General features: G+C 38.9%; 2 protein-coding genes across 2 annotated transcripts; both read left to right on the forward strand.

The window, feature by feature from the left end:
- Positions 1-2,334: 2,334 nt before the first annotated feature.
- Positions 2,335-4,939, forward strand: CYP78A5 (cytochrome P450, family 78, subfamily A, polypeptide 5). Its single transcript, XM_090012479.1, has 2 exons — positions 2,335-3,108; positions 4,140-4,939. Exons 1-2 carry the CDS (start codon positions 2,350-2,352, stop codon positions 4,785-4,787), a joined length of 1,407 nt encoding a protein of 468 aa, XP_089868605.1. The 5' UTR covers positions 2,335-2,349; the 3' UTR covers positions 4,788-4,939.
- Positions 4,940-16,811: 11,872 nt separating this feature from the next.
- Positions 16,812-17,162, forward strand: LOC149848792 (uncharacterized). The gene has a single exon (XM_090005255.1). The coding sequence runs from the start codon at positions 16,812-16,814 to the stop codon at positions 17,160-17,162; it is 351 nt and encodes a 116-aa protein (XP_089861381.1).
- Positions 17,163-24,859: the final 7,697 nt, after the last annotated feature.

A 24,859-nucleotide genomic window follows, 5' to 3' on the forward strand; every position in this document is an offset into this window, starting at 1 on the left:
TTAGGCTGACATGAACCGTAAGTAGGGCAGGCTGAGCCAGCATGGCTAGGTCTCTTCTCCTGCAGCGGTTAATTTCTCCGAGTAAAAATAAAAAAATTCAATTGTCTCTATACCACGTTATACTAAGAGTTGGTTGTTATGGTGTTCATCATTCTAACATTGAGATCAAAGGGCAAGAGGGCAAACAACACTCTCTGTATGGTAGATCACACAAACCGTGTTTTACAGTGATGAACTAATAAACTAGTTTTAATAGAAAAGTTGGCAACCTATATTAATATTTTTTAGCAGGTAGCCAACAAAAGTTTGTTAATATGCCAAGCGTGTGTGACGTGATGTGGATAGGTTTATAGGAAGAGAAATTAATCTAATTTTCTCATTAGGATGTGATAGTGGCCTCTAACTAACTAATAAGTTTTTTATTCCTACAAACTTTATTAATGTCATAGAATCATAATCATCATCACAAATCAGATCCATTTAAGCTGGTTATGTAACGAAATGAACAGCATGTCCTTAATATTTAATTTATGTAGCCCTATTAATTATCCCTGGAAATAGCTCAGAAGGTGGTCATCAACTCAGGAGTTTTACATGACCTTTTTTATGGATCTAGTGCACGGATCAGATGGATATCGTGAACTTACATACATTGTGGACCAACAGTCTACTAAAACAAATGGAAGAAGGATGTGGATCACGCTCATTGGAACAGGTGGGTACGTAATCAGCCTGGCATGGCTGGGAATTCGGGCTTGAGAGGGATTCACAAGGGCATAGACCCGGGTGTGGATCCAATCAGATGTAGCTGGGAGAGATCCAACCTTAGTCCGGGTCCAGCCCAAATGCCTGGTGAAGTTTCAATCTTGGCACCTGAATGTTGGGTGGGACCCTTGACCGGACCCACAGCTTGAAGCAAGGGAGACAGGCGCATCCGGGTCATTTTCTTATAAAAGGTCCACATGGATCATGTTTTCAACAAACCAGAGTCTTTTCTGTGGTTGAATCCAAAAATTCAGCTCATAAATTAGGCGCTGCCACATTTAGAAAATGGCAGAAGCTTCAGAAGAGCTTTGGAAAAAATCTTTCACCTATGGCTGTCAATGGGTCGGGTTTGACTCAGACCCGACCCATACCAAACCCTATAGGATCATGGTGATAAATAAGAAAGCTCGAATAGAATTTGGGTCAGACTCAAAGGGTTAGATTAATATACAGAGGCTCGGGCCCGATTAGAATCACATTGCACAAATGCAATGTACCGCAACACCTGATCGTAATCTAGGCTGTACAACAAGAAGATGAAAGGTGATTAGGTGCAGCGGCACATTGGATTTATGCAATGTGATGGCACTTATTCCTGCCTAACAGCTGACAGGCTGTACCCAAATATGGTCAGCAGTCAGGCTCAGCAGCACACTCAAAGTGTGCAATGTGATTGCACCTGATCTTCCTACTTGCACACACACATTCCGTCTCTCTCATACTTCTCGAACTATCGTCTCTCCCTCCTATTTCTACTTTTAAAATAATCACAAAAGAAAAATAGATAACAGAGGGCCCCCTACCTTGACCGACCTTCTCTCTCTGAAACCGCTCCATCTTCCCCCCTTCCCTCGTCTATTTAACGTGGCTCTTTACGTGTTACATGCACTTCACAAAACCAATGTCCCTTGCTCTCCACCAATCTTCTCCTTCAAGCGCCCCTATGTTCCCCAATTCTCACCCCTCTATCCCTTTCTCTCTCTAGAAAACCCCACCTCCACAACCACCGCCATCTCTCTCTCTCTCTCTCTCGCACACACAACCCACATCATCATCTCCCTCCAAAAACATTTCCGCCTCCGTTTTCTCTCTATAAAATCATTTTCCTTGTTGCCATGTGTTTCTCTCTCTAGAACAAGCTGAATTTTGTTGGGTAGGAGATACTCTCTCTCTCTAACCACATCACCATCTCCCTCGAATCAAAAGCACTTCAGCCTCCATTTTTCTCTCTCTAGAATCATTCTCCTCGTTGCCTCTGTTTCTCTCTCTAGAAGAAGCTGAGTTTTGTTGGGAGGAGATACTACCACAACTGCTTTTTTTTACAGTGAGAAATACTGCTGCTGCTGCTATTTATACTCTTTTCCTAGCTCCATGACATCTGCTACGGACTGCACCTGGTGGCTGCTGGCCATACCCATCTCTCTCACCACCTCCCCTCTCTCCGTCCCCTCCCAATTCCTTCTCCTCGCCCTTGCCCTCGCCGCTCTCACCCTCTTCCTCCCTCCCGGCGGCCTCGCCTGGTCATTCCGCCGTTCCGCCCTCCGTGGCCCTGCGGGCTTCCCGCTCTTCGGCTGCCTTCCTGTCATGGCCTCCGCCACCCCTCACCGGTGGCTCTCTGCCGCCGCCCGCTCCCTCTCGGCTGTCGACCTCATGCCGTTCAGCCTCGGCCTTACACGCATAGTCATCTCGAGCTCGCCGGAGACCGCCAAGGAGATACTCTGCAGCTCCGCCTTCGCCGACCGGCCGGTTAAGGAGTCAGCCTATGAGCTACTCTTCCACCGGGCCATGGGGTTTGCTCCTTACGGAGACTACTGGCGCAACCTCCGCCGGATCGCTGCCTCGCACCTCTTCAGTCGCCGGAGGATCGATGCCGCTGCCGGATCCCGTAGGGCTGTTGGTGAGAAGATGGTGGTGCAGGTTCTGGGGTCAATGAGGACCAATGGTGAGGTGAAGGTGAAGAGAATTCTGCATCTGGGGTCTCTAAACCACGTCACGCTAACGGTCTTTGGTCGCAGTTATGAGTTTTCCGGTGATGGTGGCAACGGCGAACGGTTGGCTGAGATGGTAAAGGAAGGGTATGAACTGCTGGGAGCACTCAATTGGGGTGATCACCTTCCCCTGTTGAGGTGGTTGGATTTGCAGGGAGTGAGGAGGCGTTGCCGGAATTTGGTGTCTCGGGTTAATGAGTTTGTTGGAAAGATCATCGACGAGCACAGAGAGAAGAGGAGGATGAAGAAAGATGGTGGCGTTAGTGGTGAGGAAGATGGTGATTTTGTGGATGTTTTGCTCGGTTTGGAGGGAGAGAACAGGTTGACTGACTCTGATATGATTGCTGTTCTTTGGGTACGTAGAGTTTTTTCTCTCTGTATTCGTTTTTTTAATCTTTTCTTTTTTCCGGAATTTATCTTTTTTTTTTAATTTATCGAAGACGGGTATTTTTAATGATTTTGGTAGAAACCATGTTAAAATTTTGGTGGATAGTTTCATAAAGAGTAGATTTTGATCCCGTTTGAAGGTGGGTCTTTGTTGAACAGGGTGTCTTTTTAATGAAACCGTGCTTTGTATGGGTAGAGTTTTGGCTATTTTCTATTCGGAGGGTGTTATGTTGATATGCCGTTTTCATGGGAAACGTATCAGTGATTGTTATGTGTTGGAGATAATTGTTTGGTAGGTCTTGGTTAAGAAAATAATGTCGTTTTTCATCAAGCCCTTGGCTGTGAAAATGATAGGTTGCCTTTTTATGCAATATCATGATCAGTATCTTGTCAATTTGTCATCCTTGGTTTTTTTTTTTTACCTTTTCTATTTCATATGCTTTTGCTGAAATGCCATTTTATCATCGATCTAAAGATGAAGGGAAAACCAACGGGGGGGGGGGGCTCCGCTTGTCTGGTAGGAGCAGCTAGTGCACGTCACCTTGTGTTGGGACGTTGCAAGTTCTAATACCAATGGTATCAGTGTATAACTGGTGGGGGGTCTGCCTAACCCCAGCTTGCCTTTCAAAAAAAAAAATTAAGATGAAGGGAAAAGTTGATCTTGATTGCTTTCTGTCATTAAACCCTTTACTGAAGGGATGATTACCCTTCTGTCGTGGTTTTTACTTTTTCCTTGTAAGCTTCCTCTGGAGTGTGAATATTGATACAGGCAATCTTCTGATGAGATGGGTCTTGGACTGTGACAATTTGCATCAAATCTTGTTGAGAAAACTATGGTTTCTGTGTGTGTGAGGGTGCGTATTTTAGTGTAGGGCATAGTGGTTAAGGTTTAGTGACGCGGCAATAATGGCTTTAAAAGACAAAATTTTAGCCTACGTCCTAATGCGGACAAATTAATGTTTTTCAGTGTTTTTTACCCTCTCTATACTGTTGTTGCAGGAGATGATCTTCCGTGGTACGGACACAGTGGCCATCCTCCTGGAATGGATCATGGCTCGCATGGTGCTGCACCCTGAGATACAAAGGCGAGCCCAGTCTGAGATAGACTCAGTGGTGGGTCGAATCAGAGGTGTAGAGGACTCAGACCTGACTAAGTTGAGGTACCTCCAAGCCATTGTCAAAGAAGGACTCAGGATGCACCCACCTGGTCCCCTCCTCTCCTGGGCTCGGCTCGCCATCCACGATGTTGACGTCTGTGGCCACCGGATTCCGGCAGGCACTACTGCTATGGTGAACATGTGGGCAATCACTCATGATGAACAGATCTGGGAGAGGCCAGAGGAGTTCGATCCTGAGAGGTTCATGGTGGGAGAGGAAGTGAGTGTTCTCGGCTCTGATCTGAGGCTGGCACCGTTCGGGGCCGGCCGGCGAGTTTGTCCGGGGAAAGCTATGGGATTGGCTAGTGTTCAACTATGGCTAGCTCAATTGCTTCAGAATTTCGAGTGGCTCCCGTTGTCCGAGAATGAGCGATCATCAGCAACCATCGATCTTTCGGAATGCCTGCGAATGTCTTTGGAGATGGAGAACCCTCTGGTTTGTAGGGTGAATCCCAGGAATGTTGATGTTGGTGTCGGTGTAGAGTGTTAGTTGGTGTGGTGTCTCTGTTTGATATGAAAGAAAAAAGATGGTAATGTTTGGAAATACTGGTTTTTGAAGGAGATACAGGTCTCCTGGTTTTGTAACGTAGTCACTTTTAACAAAGCTTTTTCGGTTTTCCAGTGGTTTGAGTTTGTAGCTTTTGGTGTTATAAGGGTCTATGGTGAATTAACTGTGCTGGTTCTGATGTGGATACACATTACACAGCTTTTGATATATATATATATATATATATATATATATATATATATATATATATATATATATATATATATATATATATATATATTTGCTACTGTCAACTGTGTGTCCAATCTAGTTGGAAAGTCAGCTTTATCTGTATCCGCTCAATCTGACCCCATAGATCTATTCTTCATGGTTCTGTTTGCTAGTGATTGCACCTTGAATGATGTATTTTTGACATAAAAATATGATTTGTGTGTTATAATCTTTGATACATTGTAATCCGTTGATTTTTAAAGCTCTTAAACAACCTACACACATGATACAAAGCCTGTTTTCTGCTCAACAAACTATGTAGATCACATCTATGAGGTTAGATCCACAAAATTTGAAGAAATATGAAAAAATAGTGTTTTCTACTAGATTTTATGTACAATCAACTGTAGCAAATGTGTCCATATGTGCATGTGTACTAAATGATACAATGATCTTCATCAAAGGTTGTATAAAGTATATGTATGGAATAATACAGTGGTCTGCATCAAAGGTTATAGATTGTGCATTGCTTTTTCGACGTATGGATTGTCAAGGGATATGGTCACGTTTGGCTTTTATGCTTCTTTGCATCTATTCTAGATTGTAAGATTGTACACCAATGTTGGTTCCTGTTTGTGTCTTTGCGTCCGTGTGGTGTTGAAAACACTGTGAACGGTATGCAACTTTTCCTGTTTTGCACGTTTCTAAAATGTGCATTAATGTTGGCCGTTCATTTCATTATTATTCTCTTTACAGAACATGGGCTGCTCTTGTATCCTACTGCAATTGCTTCACAATTATTCTCTCTGTTTCTTTTTGTATACTGTTCTTGTTTGCATTCTTGGCTTGGATGGTTATTGCCAATAATAGCTCCCCATGTACATTCCAATCTTATCACTGTTCATTTCATGCGATTTCTGTTTCTTTAATTTTTTGTCTCTCTTCTGTTTTTTCCTGTTCTACATTATCTTGCTTGTAATTATTTTTCTAGTTTTGAATTCAGTTACTTATCCAATCTCATTCTGGTTCCTTGTTAAATCACTTTCTTTTTATCTTTTCAAGTTGATGGAATCATAATATTCATTCAAAACAATGATTTCTTGTCTTTTGTGCATTCTCTATAGAAAAAATCCATTGCTTTTCATATTTATCATGTTCTTTTCTCATAGAATTGGTTTGAAGGACTTTTTCATTTTCACATTCTTGGGTTGGTCTTCCTTTTTTCATAGTTTTTTTGTTTATGTCACATTTTTCTTGTCCAAGGATGTGTTTGCTTCACATTCTTGGTGTGCCCTACTATTCCTAGATTTCTTTACTTGTCTCTGTACCGTTTTTTTAAATTATTGCTTTTTCTGCAGATAATTGTGGGGACTTTTTTTCTTAGTTTCCCAGCAAGAAGTATCTTTTTTTATTCTTTGTGCCCTAGTCTTAATATTGCATATGTTACATCATACAGTTGGTCATGGGTGTCTTACTATTTCTATTTTTATTTGTTTCTCTACTTTCTTTTTCCAATTCTTGCTTCTTTTCTGCAGATAATTTTGTGGAGACATTTTTTTTTTAATTTCCCAGCAAGAAGTATCTGTTTTTCATATTCACACATTCTTTAAGCTGTATTCTTAGTATTGCATGTTACATCATACAGTTGGTTATCTTCTGCTTTAGGCTCCCATGTTGCTTATTTTTTAAATCGATTACTCAAATTTCGTGGATTCTTCCTAAGGTCCTTTGATTAGTCATGCCCCCATACGGTCGGTTCATAATGTCCGTATAATGTCCTTTGCTGCTTTATAGGCATGGTCATAAGATTCTGTTCAAATTCTTGTAGAATAGAACCAAAAAAGAAAAGGCCAGAAGGCTAGAATGTAAAGAAATGACAACTCCCATATCATTGAACAGTAAATAATTCCTTGAATCTAAAATGGAAAATTTTTGCCCACAGAGTCTCCGCACACCTGGCTAGGCTTAAGATGAGCAGAGCCCTTGTGGGCCGGCTTAAGATGTTTTACGATGAAAGAAATAAAAAATTGGACGGGTGTACGTCCCTTGGCACAAGGTCGAAGTAGGAAACTCGGAGTCTGTTTTTTACATTGTTGGTTTTAGAAACTATAACTTGTCAGGACTATATATCCACTGCAACATGTCTTGCAATTTCCTCCTGTAATAAACAAAAAAAGGTGTGGATATTGGTTGGTTATGTCATGGTCCTTGAAAGCTGCCCTCCCCCATAATCCATTGAGCATGGGGCACCACTTAAAGCCGTGCAATTTTAATAACTGTTTTCTCTTTGTTTATTAACTTTTGAACATCATGGATGGTGGATCTTATTCCAAAAGCTCTTGCCCAAATGAATTACACACCACTAGCTAATGATTTGCTTATTAAAATTTTCTCTAGGAGTCTTGGTCTTTGCACCTCTGGGAATCAAAATCTTAAAGAATATTTGGAACCTAAAAAAAGTCGTTTTCCTTTTCCCCTAAACCCTTTTAAAATACAAGATGGGAATGCCCAACCACTCCCCATTTCGATTCAATTGGATCTGCTCTCTCTTTTCAGCATTCCACCATCTCTTATAAATATATTCTTTATAACAAACAACAAAATCAAGCTTTAAGATTAAAAGCAAGATCAAAGGCATCTTTGATTTTCCAATTATTTGATCAAAAAGTAGAAGGCATGCATTTTTATTTCCTTGGACACCAATTGAGGGCTCTCTTGAAGGATCCCCATTATGCACCTTTTTCTTTCATTTTGTTCGGTGGATCAATTGGGCTTCTAAAGAAAAAAGTTAGGACCCATATAAAACCTTCCCCATGCCTAGAATGGACATGAATTTGGGAGCGATTAGTTTTCTTAATGACAAAAGAAATTACTAATCCCCCAGCCTTATCCATTTGACAGTTTTTACACTAACGAACACCACATCAACCCTACTCTCTCTCTCTCTACAATTATGGTTGGTTATCAGTTGTTAATATTATCAAAACCATTCAAGCACAAATACACTCAGCTAGTGTATCAATGTTATCCTCTCTCTCTCTCTCTCTCTCTCTCCATTTATGGTTAGTTATAAGTTGTTAATATGATCAAAACCATTTCAACCACAAATTCCCTTGTCCTCTCTCTCTCTCTCTCCAATTATGGTTAGCTATAAGTTGTTAATATGATCAAAAGCATTTGAACTACAAATGCCCTCGTCTACCGTATCAATGTTATCCTCTCTCTTGAGTCCGGATCATCACATGGCACATTTTTTTGTGCCTTAGGCATCTGATCGCCCTCCGTCAGGTCATGGGCTCCACACCTGACAGGCCTTATCCCCAAGATGAAGGGTGTTAAAATTTTGCCCTGTGATGGCACCTGATCTTTTCACCTCTCTCGTATGTGTTTGTGTGCCTTTACATATTTGTTTTGTTTGATACTTCACAATATCTGAAGCTGTTGTTTCTAACCTTATTAGATCTATATTTGCATGTAAAATAACGGTTAGTACAATTAGCAGATTCAGGAGATTTTCGATTTTATTGGATATTTTTTAAGATTCGATTGCTCTCTCTCTCTCTCTCTCTCTCTCTCTCTCTGTAGCATGTTTTATTCACATTGAAATATTTCCTTACAAACACAAAAAGTAAAAAACGTCTCAAATATGTTGTCTACTACCATCCGGCAGGCGGCTGTCAACGCGTCAGAACTGATTGGACCTGTCGGGTCTGGACCCAGTATGACCCATTTATGCCTGTAGACTTCGGCCACGACACAAGCCAGCTCAGAGTTTGATTTTTCCCAAACCATGAATGGCATTTTAGCATGCTGGTGAAGATCCATAATATTAGGTCTGAATCTGCATCCATTCCTTACTAGATCTGCCTTATCTGAGCTGATTCTAAATCCAAAGTTTTTGCGAACATATTGGATCTGACAAGAAAAAAGAAGGCTGAAAACAAGGTTTTATATGTGAAAAAGTGTAAATTTAACAAAATAGCAAAAATGACATGTTTCTTGAGATGCCCCCACAATTTTCAAAATCCACCGCATGTCCAAATTTATAAATTGTCAATTTTTTTAGGACCTTTTTACCCTTTGCACGAGCAAACCTCCTGAGGTTTGTGTGATATATCGGTATGCTTTTCGGGTATTGCAAACTCTCACTAAGATTCATAATATGGATTCATTGGTGATCCAGTATGTATTGATCATAAATGAAGCATAGCAAGCCAAGATACAACCCAATTCAGCATTGGGCAGACCGAAACACGAGCAAGGTGTGAAGTGAACCAAAGTAGCTAAGGTAAACCCGGATCTAATTAGGGTCCAACTGGAGAGACTTAGAAGGGCATGCAAGTGGAGAGACTCCAAAGTATCTCTTGTGTTTAAGAGGCTCCCTTGGGTTTGGGTCTCTTGATTTTAGAAAAGGCTCTTTAGATTTCTTTTTCTTTCTTTTTTTTTATGATTTCTTGTAAAAGGTGTTGGCTTAATGAGCCCCAAAGAGCTTATATATAGAGGCTCTCTTGTGCTGAAAAAGTAGCTAAGCATTTTGAATTAAAATAAATTTTATTTTAGAAAATCATCTCTCCCTCTAACTAAGCTCCTAAGCTTTCGTCTATTCTCTCTCTTGGCCCCTAGGCCCTCATCACCTTCGCTCCCTAGGCCTCTCTTTCTTCTAGTCAAGTTTTTCTCTTGGCACAACTTTTGAGTATGCTCAATCCTTATAGTCAAGCCCATTTAGTGAACCAAGGTGCTACCAAAGCCTACACAAGTGGTTTGTGCTCGTGATGGTGTTTCAAGTCATCTTCAACCCCAGTCATACAGATCAAACTCTGGTAAGTCAAACCCACCCTCACCATGCTCAAACTCACTTTTGTACATTCTTGACCCAAACCAGATAAGGTTAACTCAATCCATTTTGTATACTAAGATTTATAGAATTTAGCGTAACTTTCTTAGGTCATCTCCCTAACCAAAATGAGTTTGGTTATCAAATTTAAACCCTAACTCAATGTATATGTCTTCAGCCTACCATACAAAATCAGTCCTATACTCCCAACCAATTAAGAGAACCACTCTATTTATCGAAACTTGTCAAAACAGAAAGACCTAGGTAGATTTCCTATGATCTGATCACATACTCATAAATTTCCAACCGAGTGAAGTTTGACCCTAAGGTTTATTTCGGTGTCTTTCTTGACGTGTCCCCTAGCTACCCCCCAAATTTGCATCATTTTTGTTTAGCCAATTAGGAGAAATGACATTTTTTCTAAAAGTATTTCAGAAATTTTATAACCTGTTTTTTTACCTACACCTTGTTTTGACTTAACCCAAGCCTAGTTTCAAACTCAGTTTCAGCCTGGGCCCACTCAAAACGTAACTTGGTATACGAGAGAAGATCCTTTAAAATCCATCGAGGAAGAGAAATAATGATACTCCTCTAGAGATGAACCTTGAGTTCATCCAAAAGCTCACCAAAGAAACACTTGCTAGATTGAACGGGTTCGATAGAAGGGCAACCTCTCTTGAAACCAATGTGCAAAGCATTTAAGAGTAGTTGCAACAAATCCATAGACTCATCTTATCAAACCAATTCCAAAACCAAGGAGGAGGCGGTGGGAGTCATGAGGAGGAGGAGAACAACAATTAGGGAGAGAACAAAGTGCATGTGTGCATTCTTGGATAATATCAAGAGGATCGGCAAGATGGTTCGCGGACCAACAACTTCGGCTATTATCTCTCTTGCTCCCTCAAAATCTCATTTTCTACCTTTTTAGGAGCCACACAACAAATTTCGAAAATGAAGAAGCCTCCTCCTCCCCCTTGGTCGACCTTTACTCATAAAAGCCTTGGAGCATGGGGAAGAGCCACATTAAAGAGTCAAATGCCCTTCCCAAGCCATGCTCTAAAAAAAGGATTTTGACTGGACTATTTTTGGCTAAGGCTATTAAGGGACCAACAACCATATTTGACTTGAACTAGTTAAAACTGGATTTTGAATGAGGTCCAAGATGGTCAACTCCAAAATGGCACCAATTAGGACCCCTTTTGGAAATGGATCTTGATCCAGATCCAAATGTGATGCGAACTGGATCTTGCACAAAACGTATTAGAAAATGCAAATACAAAAAAAATAATAACTACCTGCATTCCCCATACACCCTCTAGTACCACAAAAAAGATCCTATAGGGCACCAAAACTATCCGGATCTGTAGAATCTAGCTTTTAAAAAAAATAAAAAAAAATACAAATAAAAACATATTTAACATGATTTCTCACATGCCAAAATGGAATCGAATAATAAAAATATAATCTCTGAGAAAGATATAAAATATCTTAGATATTGTAGCACGATAATCAAAATGGGACTGGGTTGGCAAAGATCCAATTGGACCCTAATAGTCCTGCTTGATTGGATCTACCTTGGATCGCGTCCTGGATTAGATCTTGGGAATTAAATTTGGATCTAATTCGTCTTCAAAGCTCGGATCTACAGGATGCTCTGCATCAAAAAGTGTTCAACCTAGCAAACCAAAGATCAAGAAGGGACAAAAGACTTAAGCATTGAAGATCTTTTCTTTTCTTTTTAGCATAGGATTTTATTTTATTTTATTCAATTTAATTTGGATTTGTAATAAGGCACTTTATTTTTATTTGTTTAAGCCCTTCTCTTGTTTATTTAGTTAATTAATTTTTATTTTTCAAGGCAATAAAAGCATAGTTTAATTGTGTGCTTAAATATAAAGTATTTTTTGCTCCTTGAGTTCGACTCAGACTCCACCACTAGTGTAAACCGATTTTTATTATTTGATGCATGGTTTGCATAAATAGTTTTATTGAAAATATATTTTAAAAATACTCTATTAAAAAAGTTGGATCAAATTTTTGGCATCATTGTCGAGGAACAACGATTAATATAAGTATTCACTTTATTGCCATTGTGTGTTCTCGTTTGCTTAGGTTGCTAGTTTACTTTTCGTTCTTTACTTATGACTATTTAGTTTACTTTTCCTGCTCATTATTTAGGATTGTTTAGTTTCTTTTCAGCATTTAGGTCTAGAATCATGTGTTTGCACACCCTAGATACTAGCTTACCTTTCTTGCACGATCTACCTACTAGGATACTCTTAGAGGTGACTGCGTGATGCCGAGGTCGGCAATGAAGCCGAATCACGATCCGAGATCCAAATGGATCTCAACGCACGAAAACAGATGTGTAGCAGGCGAGTCTAACTCACGGGATTCTAACAGAACGACTAGGTACAATTTGGGAGTTAAATGAGTTTTCGGTTTCCAAGGATAGAGGTAAGACCCAACAGCCCTGGGACAAACAGAACACATGGGACAGGGGTGTGAGTGACAGAAATTTTATCAAGAACAGTACGGACATGACAGATAGTCATTATAGTCCAGCCACTGGACTGACAATCAACTTCAGAGAGACTTTTGAACCACTAAACGGCTGAATTTGGAAACACTCAAAACATAAAAGTTGTTCATTTTTTAGTTAGCTTTCCAACAAACTAACATTTGTAAATTTTGGATAAAACCACAGGGTTTTATGCCAAAAAATGGTGATGTGTTTTCTGCACACCTTAAACAGAATGACGTTTTAGGAATTTGTTAGGTCTGGAACAAATGTATTTTTGATATGTTAAATGATTGATTTCGAGAAACACTCCAACACAAAGTTTATCACCCAAGATGTTAACGTTGTATACAGAGCCGTACCTGTGTTTTATGGGGCCTGAGGCGGAGGGAAAAATGGGCCCCCTATTAATGGTAGGAGTTCGGGGGCAGCGCCTCTGAATTTTTTTTAAAGAATCAAAATAACAATAAAATTTGCATTCACATTAAATAAATATAATATTCCAAATATTTATATTATATTAAATAAAAATATATAAATTATTTATATAAACTACCTAAACAATACTCATTGGCCTTAAAAATGGGCCCCTAATTTTTTTTGGGGGCTAGGGGCCCTGAGGCCCAAGCCTCATTGGCCTCTTTACAGGTCCGGCTCTGGTTGTATAACAGTTGACAGATTTCAATGTGATTCAAAATTGACCGAGATATGATTAAAATACTTAAATGCTTGCAGGGGCATGAACAACAGCTCAAATGTCAAACAGTAAACCAGCAACAGAGATTATCAGCCAATTTAAGCTATCAAAACAGCAGCTTTAGAAAATGTGGTACACAGAAGAAATGTAGATCGGGAAGTTATCTTTTTTACAAGATGTAACTCATGAAATGATGTTCAACCAAAAGAGAGAACCGACCGAAACTCAGAACTCGGTTCTGGAATGTTCTGCCTTGGACAGAGTAGAGAATGGTTCTTACTGTCCAGAACTTCACAACAATTTTTAAGGACCTAGATGGTCGAGTCAGGCAACGGTCTCAGCTACAAAGTTGTAGATCGACGTCTTAGCTTTTCAGGAAGCCCAAGAACGTTCAAATCTGACTAGTATCCAGGCCAATACAACAGATTCTTTGGAGTCATCTTAGACAACTCGAAAACTGGGGTAACTCGTTTCCTAACAGAAACCAAGCTACTGATCAACACAATGAATGGACATTATCTGTGAACCAAAGTAACATCCAGTGACCTAAAACACATCAAAATATTCATTCGAACAATGGAATCTAGTTTGTTGTGTAGCTTACAACAACAAACATCAAAAGACATGAAAGATAACTATGTAGCATAAAATGAAACAAGCTAGTTATCTTGGATGATGACAACGATGGGATGTCGCTGAGAAGCAGCAAACACCAGCTTCAACACAAGAACAACAGGTCATGGAGGGCCTCTCTAGACCCCCAAAAACCACAAGCCACTAGTTGATCTTCAACACCAACAAGAGTGTTCACACCAAACTCGAGTTTCCTTCACAAGGAAACTTGCACAACATTGTTCTCCTTTCTTTTCTTTTTTTTAGACAGCAACCAACAACCCCACTATGGTCGACCTCCATGGGGTCTTAAGCCTCAAGGAGGTGGCCATCATTAGGCTGCCCCTCAGCCCCAATCAAGCATAAAGAGTAGCGACCTTTTTCCAAGGTTGCCGCCCACTTGCCCAATACATGAACACATTTTGAAAATAGGTATCATTACCCCTCCAACAACCCCTTTTGACCTCCTACAGTCAAACTGATTAAAAAATGAGTTATATATGTTTAACCCAAAGTGGTGCCAATTAGGGTTTGGGTTGAATTGGATCTTGGATAAGATCCAAGATCCAAATGATGCTTTTGCTCCAAAAAACCCTTCACGATATTAGGTTTCTAAATCGGGAAAAAAAGAAAACTACCCTAAGTATCTCATACACCCTCTAGTGCCGCAAAACAATCTTACAGGGTACTAGACCTATCCGAATCTGTAGAATCCAGCACCTAAACAAAATAAAATAAAATAACATAAAATAAAGGTTGACGATAAAATATCCAAAAATATGATTCCATGAAGAGCGTAATGGAATCAAGCGAAGGACCAAGGCAAGTATCGACTAAATTATGGATCCACTAAGACAAGGGATGTCTTGCACATGGTGGATTGCCTCGGGTAGCGATGCTCGGACCGGGTCTGGAGAGTTGGATTGGGATCCAACTCCGCTTCTGAACTCTGAACCTCTGGATGCCTTGCATCACTGCGCACGATTGGTATTGTGCTCATAGTTTATTTTTCACATAATATTTGTTTGGGTGCAAGTGCGTGGTGCTTGTTTACTACTTTCTAGTTAATTTTATTTTACCTACTTTGTGGTTTGGCCGCTTTATATATTAAGTAGTTAGAAAACCTGTCTCTTAGGATGGTTGTTGTATCGGTCTACCCTCAGGTGCATGCAAGGGCGACACTTGCTTGACCCTGAGCTTGTAGAGTTAGTTGAGGACCCTGAGTCCCTTATTAGGAGAGCCCATAGATCTAGCCCATGGCTGAGGATCAACAGTTGATCTGTTTTCTTAGGGAGTACTTTATGCCCAATACTTACACTCCTGACTCCTGTATCACAAGACTTGATGTGGGAGCAAACTATTTTGAGATCAAGGCTAGTGTCATCCAAATGTTACCATCTTTTTACGGCCTTAGCAATGAAGACCCCTACCATCATCTCGATGAGTTTCTTGAGATCTGTTCTACTATGCAGATCAATAATTTCAGAGATGACGCGTTAAGGTTAACGTTGTTTCCTTTCTCCCTCAAAGACAAAGCCAAGCGCTAGCTGAAGGCTCTAGATACGGTTCAGATTACCACTTGGAAACATATGCAAAGAGAGTTCCTCAAGAAATATTTCTCGATTGGTAAAATGAACCTATATTGAAAAGTCATCGCCAGCTTTTCACAAATTGAGGGAGAGATGTTTCATGAAACATGATAGAGGATGAAAGAACTTCTCCAGAACTGTCTCCACCACCAGATGCCTCGTTGGCAACTGATGCAATATTTTTATGACAGAATGACTGAGAAGAACCGTCAAATGGTTGATGTTGCCTCTATGGGCACTTTCATGCTGAAGAGTGAGGATAAGGTGTGGGCTCTATTTAAGACTTTGAGTGAGAATTTGATGCATCACACTTCAGCATCACGATCTGAGAGGGTTACACCTGCCCCTATTTGGAGCCAAGAAGGTTGGTATCTTCGAGTTAGGGACAAACCTTGAGTTGCAAAACAAGGTTGACCTGCTGACCCAGAAATTGGATCAGTTGTTGTCAAATCCCTCCCCAGCCATGCAGGTGTACTAGCTCAGCACACCATATCTTTGATTGTCCCATGGCGCCACAGTATCCTGAGTTTTTCCTTAAATAAGCTCAGATGGTGCAAGGTTTCGCCAAGCCCATACCAAACTCATATTTCAACACTTATAACCTGGGTTGGCGTAACCATCCCAATTAATGTTGGAGAAATCCACAAGTCCAACCCCCCATCTCTTCCTAGAACCAACCCAGGCAAGGCGGTTATGTGCCTGGTTTTCAGAGATCGAGCTACCCCTAGCCCAGCCTTCCTATAGTCAACCTCCATCTCAGGACTCTGCTTCTAGCAAGTCCTTTGAGGATAAGATGTTGCAGGCCTTCTCGGATCTCAAGGTGAACTTGAGTTCCCACATATACTTCATTGCGAAACTTGAGACACAAACGAGACATCTCACTGAGGCGCTTAGCAGGCGAAGTGAGGGGGCGTTACCTAGCCAGTCGTTGGTTAACCCTAGGGGTAAGGAGCTGATGCATGGCCTGCACATGACAGATGCCCATCAAGAGTAGGCTCAAGCGGTTATAACCCTTAGGAGCAAGAAGTTGTACCAGTCGAGGGAGCCTGCAGAAGAAAGCGAGAGCAATAGTAAAAATAAGTCAGTCCCTACTGTCATACCTCAGGAAAGCGAGAGGGATCCCCCATCCGAGCCTTCTAAGTCCTATATCCCAAAAGCCCCCTTTCTTGAGGCGTTAGAGAGACTGGAGTTGTTTGGTAAGAAGAGAGTGAACATGCAAGAGATGCTTGAGATATTCAAGTACGTTCAGATAAACCTCCCATTGTTGGATGCCATCCAGCAGGTCCGTGCATATGCAAAGTTCCTGAAGCAGCTTTGTACACAAAAGAGGAAGTTGAGGTCCCATGTGCCAAAGAAGATTTATCTTACTGAGCAGGTGAGTGCGGTACTATAACATCAAACTCCACCGAAGCTCAAGAACCAAGGGGCTCATATTATTTTGTGTATCATAGGAGACATCATTGTTGAGCGTGACTTGCTTGACCTTGGGGCAAGTGTGAATATCTTACCGGGTTTCTTTTATGACAAGTTCGAAGTAAAGGAGATGAAGCCAACACCTATGACTCTACAGCTGGTAGACAGATCGGTCATGGTTCTGCGAGGGATGCTTGAAGATATTCTGGTCAAGGTGAAAGACTTCTACTTCCCTGTTCACTCCATCATCTTAGATATGGAAGGAGTGAATGATAAGCGGCAGAACCCCATCATTCTAGGTCGCCCTTTCCTGGCCACTGCTAATGCATGCATCAATTGCGACACAGGCGCAATGAACATCTCATTCAGTAACAGGAAGATGAGGTTGAATATTTTTTATGCTGCGATGGAGCCTACAGGCGCTGAGGCTTCTTTCAAGGTTGATCTCATTCAAGACCTCGTAGAGGCAGAACATGTTTAGACGTTGATTGATCCACCTCAGGAGGAGGTTGATGCATCACTCGAGGGAGAGAACCTGGGACTGATTGATAGATGGTCAGGTGTGAACACCCCAAATTTTTCAAAAGTTTGTAAATATCCCCTTTTTGCCCTTTATCTTCATTTTCTGGGTAATTGAGTCACTTTTAAATCTAAATCCCATTTTATTTCTCAAGTTTTCTGAAATTAAATTCATTTTGTATATCTGACTCAATTTTGGATCCGGATCTAGATAAAAGATCCAAATCTGAGTTTCGTTGTCCAATGTTTAAAATCAAATTCTCGAAATTTCGAAAATAACTTTTTGAAAAGCTCAGACAGTTCGTTTGGTATCCGTTTGGATCCATTAAATTATATTTCTCGATTCGAGGTTTAAAACTCGAATACTTTCTCAAAACCTTAGATCTGAACCCGTTGTCTAAGAAAATTTCAAAAGTTTTCTCAGAAGACTCATCTTTTGTACATATTTTTCAAAAATACAAAAATAGTTTTCAAATCTCTTATTTTGCTTAGATTTTAGAATATTATTCCAAAATCACAAAAAATGTATATATAGAAAATAACAAAAAGATACAATATATATATAAATAAATATATATAAATATATGTGAAGAAAATAACAAAAAAATCAAAATATCAAAAGAAAAAAAATGTAGAAAATGAAGAAAAGAACAAAAAAAAACAATAATAATATAAAAATATAGAAAATAAAAAAAATAGTTTTTGAAAAGCCTCTTTCTGAAGAACCCCTTTTTTAGAAAATCGGGTAAGGACCCCCCTCGCTTTATTAAAAATCTTGAAACTAAGGGCCCCTTTGGCGAAAATTTTCTTTTAGGGTTTCTCAAGGAAACCCTTGGCGAAAAAAAGTCGGAGGCGACACCTCTCGCCTCTCTCACAAAAACCCTCCAAAACCTCCCCTTCGCTACCCTCGATGGCCTCCATGAACCCTCTGATCGCCCGAGCTCCTCCTCCTTCGTTCATCACCAACGAACTCGCATGCATCCATTGTTGAGAAACTCTGTTTTGATGTCACATAATATGATACACTGTCTTATTTGATTTCATATGATATGATAATATGTCTTCTTGAAAAATGTTATATAATGACTGGATATGTTTTGTCATATATCTAACGAGTATTTGATGCAAGGATATCTCACTCAAAAAGGATGGAGACCTCTTGTTCAAGTACGACTATGATGCAATCATACTCCTTGAAGAAAAAGCTTGTTGAGCCATGCACTCCTAAAGACCTTCTAAAGAGATCGGCTTCCTCAAGTTGAAGATTTTTTTCTTCTTTAGAGTCATTTGTAACAGAACCTTCAGAAGGATGCATATTGCATATTACATACTACATACTCACTCATAAAAGCTATTTCATAAAAGTATATGATAGTTTCACAAAGCTCAAAAAGGTATTTTGACATGATTTCAAAATGTAATAATTGTACCTTATATCATATACAAGACAACATGAAAATAAATGATTTCAAATATAGGAAAAAGACAAAACATGAAATCGGCTACACAAAGAAAACAAATATAATATATTTTGAAAAGACTCTAGTTACCTTCTTTAAAGAAATGATTTCAAATATAGGAAAAAGACAAAACATGAAATCGGCTACACAAAGAAACCAAATATAATATGTTTTGAAAAAAACTCTAGTTACCTTTTTACAAACTCATAGAATGTTGACTTACTTAAAGTCATCATTCTCTTTGTATAGCATTAAATACCTTCTGTAAAGAATCCTTGTTAAATATTCTTCTCAAGAATGTCGACTAACTTGTAGTCTTCATTCTCTCTGTAGACTTTGAAAAACACAACATAAAGAAAACACTTGACATGACTATGTACAAATAAATATCTCAAAGCACTCATTGTACTTACACTCATTTAAAGTAAAGAAGTACCTATGTACCACAAATCATTAATTAGGACAAAGACAAAACCACATGACTGTTATCATCGCAAAATTTTTCCCCTCCCTTGCGAGAGAGAAACGAATTTGCGAGTCAAACTCGACCAAAGTTTTGAAAATGATTTTGAAAATTTACTCGCCTCCGTTTTGAAATTTTGTGGGAAAATTCCGTGGAATGGGATCCGCCTGTCGGTACGAGGTTCAACCGTTCCTGGCGCCTTTACCAGGGGTAATTAAACCAAGGACCAATTATGTGCTTTAACTTGACTCAAATATCTAAATGATGCTCTATTTTTCCTAGAATGCACAAAGAATCAGGCTTGTGCTATGGAATTTTAAAAAAATGCAAGTTTGAAAAAAATATGATGTTTGCTTTGGAAAATTGAAATATGCTGGTAAAATGATTGGAAAAGTACTTGAAATTGGGATTCCTGGGAAAATCATTGAAGTTCATTGAAAATCAGAAATTTGCATTGGAAAGTGATTTCTCAGAAAAACTTGAACTTTGGAAAATCGATTTTGAAATTTGGAATTGCTTTTCTGAGAAAATGGATTTGAGAATTCTAAAAAAATCTAAGAAATTCATTGGAAAATGACTTTTGAAATGGAAAATAAATTCTCAGGAAAACTGGAAAATATGAGAAAATCGATTTCTGAAAACTTGAGATTTTGAAATTTGAGAATTTGAAAACATAGGAAAATCTTGGTTTGAAATTGGGAAATGCTTTGAAATCTCATTTGAAAACTCAGGATTTTGAGAAAATCAGATCCTGAGAAAGACTTGGAAATTTTTGAGAAAGCTGAATTTTCTGAAATTGAAATTGGAAAATGAATTTGAGAATAATGCAATTTGAATGATATGAATGAATGAATATGAATTTGAAAAAGGAATTTCAATTGAGAAATTGGGAAATCCTTTTAAAACTTTGAAAAATGCAGTGCATTTTTGAAGTTAGCCTAAGAGTGTAGGCTGAATGTGGCTGATATAAAGATCATAAATCTTGGTTTTCTTCGTATTCTGACTATGGCCATAAATACGAATCCCACCGAGTTTATAAACTCCATAAAAGCTTGTGTATGTGCCATTCGTGTAAACCATAGTGGATTTGAAATAAATGCACATGAATCATACATCAAATATCGAAATTTGCATAAATTAAACTATATGCAATGCAGCCCTATTCTAAGCAGAAAAGTAACTCTTATTCCAAATTATTACATTTGAGATTACATTGAATTGAAAAAAAAAAGCTAAGTCTTCTTCTTGAATGTTCCTGCAAAACTAGAAAACAAGGTTAGCACAAAAATGTAGGTTTTTCTGAATTTATCCGAAAATATGAGAAATTATCGGATATTATTCAGATATAAACCCAAATTCATACCCCCCTTTGATATAAACATAATAAATAATGAATAAATTTTGAAAATAAACTTGAAAATTCGAAATTGGGGTTCAAAATGACCAAAATACCCCTGATGACCTTGAAATTAGGGTTTTATGAAAGAATTTTTGTAAATTTTGGAATTTTGAAAATCAAATGAAATAAATCAAACATAATATGATGAAATATGATGATATGCATGAAATTTTGGAGAATTAGAAATTGAAATTTCGAAATTTAGGTCAAAATGACCAAAATACCCTCGATAACAAGACTATGGCCTTGAAACCAGGGTTTTCTGAAATAAATTTTGCAAAATGGAAAAATATGAAATGCAAATGAGATTAAAATTAACCCTAATATGATTCTGCATGCTTATGTACATGATAAAAACCCTAAAATGGCGAAAATATCATAAAATATCAAATTTAACCTGATTTTCGCTTCTAAATTTAAAGATAAACTAACACATGGAGCAAATGAACTTGGAATTAAACCAAATTTGGCATGAACACCTAAAATAACCCTAAAAACAGAATGGAGCTCGAAAATATAAATTTTTTGTACTTTTAAATATGAAAATTCAAATCAAAACCCTAAATTTTATGATTTTTGCCTAAAATATTGATTCTAAAGGGGATTTAGGATATCAAACTTCCATAAAAATTTCCCAAATTTTCTGGGATGACAGAGGACAGTAAGGCAAGAATTTTTTCCTTTTACACTTTCTGTTTTTGACCTATGGTCAGAGCTGTACCACTCCGGCAAATCGGATCGGAATCCGGCGACTCTAGTAAATGAAGGAAACAGACCGGTTTCGGTAGAAAATGTGGTAAAAATGGCAGACAGATGGGAAAATGGCTGAAATTATGGGAAAATGTCCCTGACAAACATATAAAGATTTTATCTTTTGACACTATTGGGATTCGGGTTACGGTTTGGAAAAGACCACACTGTTATCAGAGACCTAAATCTCTGGAATTTCTGGACATTGGAATCTGTTAGACAGAAAGAGAAAATCCGGGAAAAATAATGAAACAGATCCAAAAATTCCCAAATTTTGGTAAATGATAGGAAATCATGTTAGGAACAACTTTCATGTTGACAGTTTTTGCATACGGACTACAGATTTGGAGGAGTCGGTGCATTAAGATCTGTCTATATCCTGACAAAAGAAAATCGAGATTTTCCCAGGGGTCTGAGAAATCAGATTTTTTACAGAGGTCAAAACTGACTGGAAAAACCTCAAAATTTCCAGATCATTATTAGATTCAATCATGAATCTACTGTGATTTTTGGAGGACGATTTGAATTTTCCATGAGGGTGGTGCCGGAGGTTCTTGTCTGCTAAAGCAGAAATTAGAAGTTCTGGAAATGGGAAATCCCATTTTGGGATTTGATTGGTTTGAGAGAGTCCCAAAACCCAAATTGAATCAAATTTTTGACAGTAAAACAAAGAAATGTAAACCTGGTTACTCTAAAATTTACAAAATTTTTAAATGCAGAAACTCATGTAAAATGATGCATGGACTTTGCACAAACTTGAAACTCTACAGATTCTAAATCAATCTATTAATAAGACTGTAAAATGAATAAATACATGATGAAATTTAGCTAAATGCAAATTTTTTTTTTTAATTTAAAATTGTATAAAGCATAGAAATAAAAATTAAAATCATCATAAAGGGGCTTGACCTATTTTGATGTTGGCTCTCAAAACGAGAGAATCCATCCAATAGATAGATGAATCTTATCGTTTTACTTAGCCTAAATACGTGAGATGAAACTACTATCATGTTTCTCAATTTAAGAATTATGGAAAAGCATTCACACACCACCAATTCAAATTTTTTTTTAATTTGATTCCATAGCATCCATAAAAAAATAAAATAAAATAAAGCTTCAAATCAATGGACGACAAAGATGAAGTGTATAGGGATTTCACTAAGAACAAGGAGATATGAAATAAGGGGACGATGGGCTCACCTTGGAGGGTTCGACTACTACGAATGAAATTGAGACAGCACCGATGGAAGGTGGTGGAGCTGAACTTGAAAGGGGTGCAAGGTAGGTGCTGGAGTGAGTATGTGTTGGTCGACCAACGAGATTACTCCAAGATGGTTGCTGCTGGACTCAACCGGACATGGCTGCAAGTTGGACTCGAGATGCCGCCTAGGTTGATTGAAGGATGAAAGCTCAAAGGGGCGTCGGCTAGAAGGAGTTGAAGGTGGTGTTGCCAAGAAGGCTGCCTTGCTACAAGGAGGCGTGGCTGGAGGTGTTGCTGGAGTGATAATGGTGCTGCAGCTGGAGATGACTGGAGGTGCTGGGCATGGAGCTTCAAAGAGGTGCTGCTGGCGGCAAGGAAGAAGATGGCTGAACCGTTCTAGTGGTGGCTGCAGCTTTTGTTCGATGGGTGGGCATCCAAAGAGGTGGCTGTAGAGAGGTTGGAAGGCTGCTGTGGCTGTAGCAGCCAAGGAGAGAAGAAGGGAGGTAAAGAGAGAGAATAGGAGAGAGGCGTGAGATGGGAGAGGAGCCGTAAGTGGCTTCCTTTTCTCTTTTCCCCTTAACCAAACCCAACTTAGGTCTTTAATCAGCCTCAACTTAGGGTTTTTAGGGGTTAATGAAAAGAGAGGGAAAGAGTGTACGTGAATGGGCTGGAGAAGGGAAAGGAAGGAAGGGAAGGGAAGAAGAAAAGAAAGGGAAGAAGAAGAAAAAGAAAGAAAAGGGAAAAAGAAAGGAAAGAAAGAAAAGGAGGGAAAAAGGAAAAGGGAAAGAAAAAAATGAGAAAATGGAAAGTGGGGCTGGAGGCTTGGGTGACCACCTTGTGGGTCCCACCTCCTCTCTAAAAAAATAAAAATAAATAAATAAATAAAAATCAATAAAAACAAAAATAAACAAATAAAAAGAAGCATTTTTTTTTTATATAAAATAGAAAAGTAAATGAATGGGTCATCTCAGAGAGGGTCCAAATTCCACATTTGAAATTCATTTTGACGATTAGAGGGGTAAAATAGTCTTTTTAGAAAGTTTCTAGACGAAACGAGCTATTTTTGGCAGTTTTTTAAACGAGCTCGGATTTTGAAGTTCAATACCCCATTGCGAAGCAAATCCAATGTAGAATTTGAAAATTTGATTTTGAAAGAAATCCAGATTATTTTTCTTGTGAGAAAATATTTCCAAATTTAGACTCCCGGGGGTAAAAATGTTAATTTTGGAAACCCAGGGTTTCAAATTGATTTCTAAAAGCTTTTAAAACTCGATCTGGATTGAAATTTATAAAACTGGAGTTCTGGACTTCGAAAATGGAATGAAATGTGATGAAATGATATGAAATGATGAGAAATGACATGAAATGTTATACGAAATGCTAACCTTGAATAAAGAATTTTGGATGTCAGACCCCGATTGACACTTGTACCAGTTTAAAAAGCATTAAAATTGATAAAATTTGCAAAGTAGCTCAAGAAATGGTTTTCGGGACTCTACTGGGTCAGAGTGACACTGAAAATTGGGGTTCGAGCTGGATTGAACTGAAGTGAGCTGGATTGAGCTAGGTTTTAGAGTTTCAGAACTCAAATGAATAGACCAGGCACTGACTCAACTGACCTTTCCGACTGAATTTTCAAGAAAAGCTGCCATTTTTAGAGAAATGGTACGGAATGATCACTAGAGTGAAGTGAATTACGAACCTGAACTGGGTTTGAGCTAGAACAAAGGTCAGTAATACTGATATGAACTAAAATCAAAGCTTGAACACTAGCTCAATTGACTGAACTCAGCTCAATTTCAGCTGAAAGAGCTAAAATGGACTAAAATGGGCTCCTAGACACTTGGAAATGGTTTTGAACTGAAACTGGAGCACTTGAACTCCTGGTGAGCTCAAGTTAGACTCTGGGGAACATGACTGACTGAGAATGACTAACTTAGAGACAATTGGCTTGGATTCAAGTGAGAAATGAGCTCATTTTTGAAGAAATGATCCCATTTTGGCAGGAATGGTCAGAAATGAAAATGGTCTGTTCATTGTGAGCTCAGATGAGCTTGAGATGACTGATATTCTAACTGTCTTGAACTGACCAATGAGCTTGGTTGACTCCGACTGACTGGGGTTCGGGATGACCTAGGGGTAAAATGGTAATTTTCCTAATGAAAATGGGTAAAATGGTGATTTTCTGAAACTGACTCGGGGTTTGACTCCTACACTGACCTGACAGGGTTGGCATTGCCTGAGGAGGATTGTTTGAGAATGAGTGAGGAAAATTTGGGGTGTTTACAGATGCCCCTCTTTGCTACTAAGCCGGCTTGAAGACGGGCTTAGTGGCAAAGAAAAACACACCAAATTTGGGCTATAAAAATGCCCCAGTTAGAAGGAT

The sequence above is a fragment of the Nuphar pumila genome, chromosome 1 (genome assembly GCF_984573655.1).
Source record: "Nuphar pumila chromosome 1, dmNupPumi1.hap1.1, whole genome shotgun sequence".
In the NCBI taxonomy this organism is placed as follows: Eukaryota; Viridiplantae; Streptophyta; class Magnoliopsida; order Nymphaeales; family Nymphaeaceae; genus Nuphar; species Nuphar pumila.

What these genes read in the sequence shown, in the direction of transcription:
- CYP78A5 (XM_090012479.1), top strand. Translation starts at nt 2,350, where the DNA reads ATGGCCTCCGCCACCCCTCACCGGTGGCTCTCTGCCGCCGCCCGCTCC. An exon ending in ATATGATTGCTGTTCTTTGG is followed by an intron (nt 3,109 to 4,139) that starts GTACGTAGAGTT and finishes CTGTTGTTGCAG; the next exon opens with GAGATGATCTTCCGTGGTAC.
- LOC149848792 (XM_090005255.1), top strand. Translation starts at nt 16,812, where the DNA reads ATGAAGCCAACACCTATGACTCTACAGCTGGTAGACAGATCGGTCATG.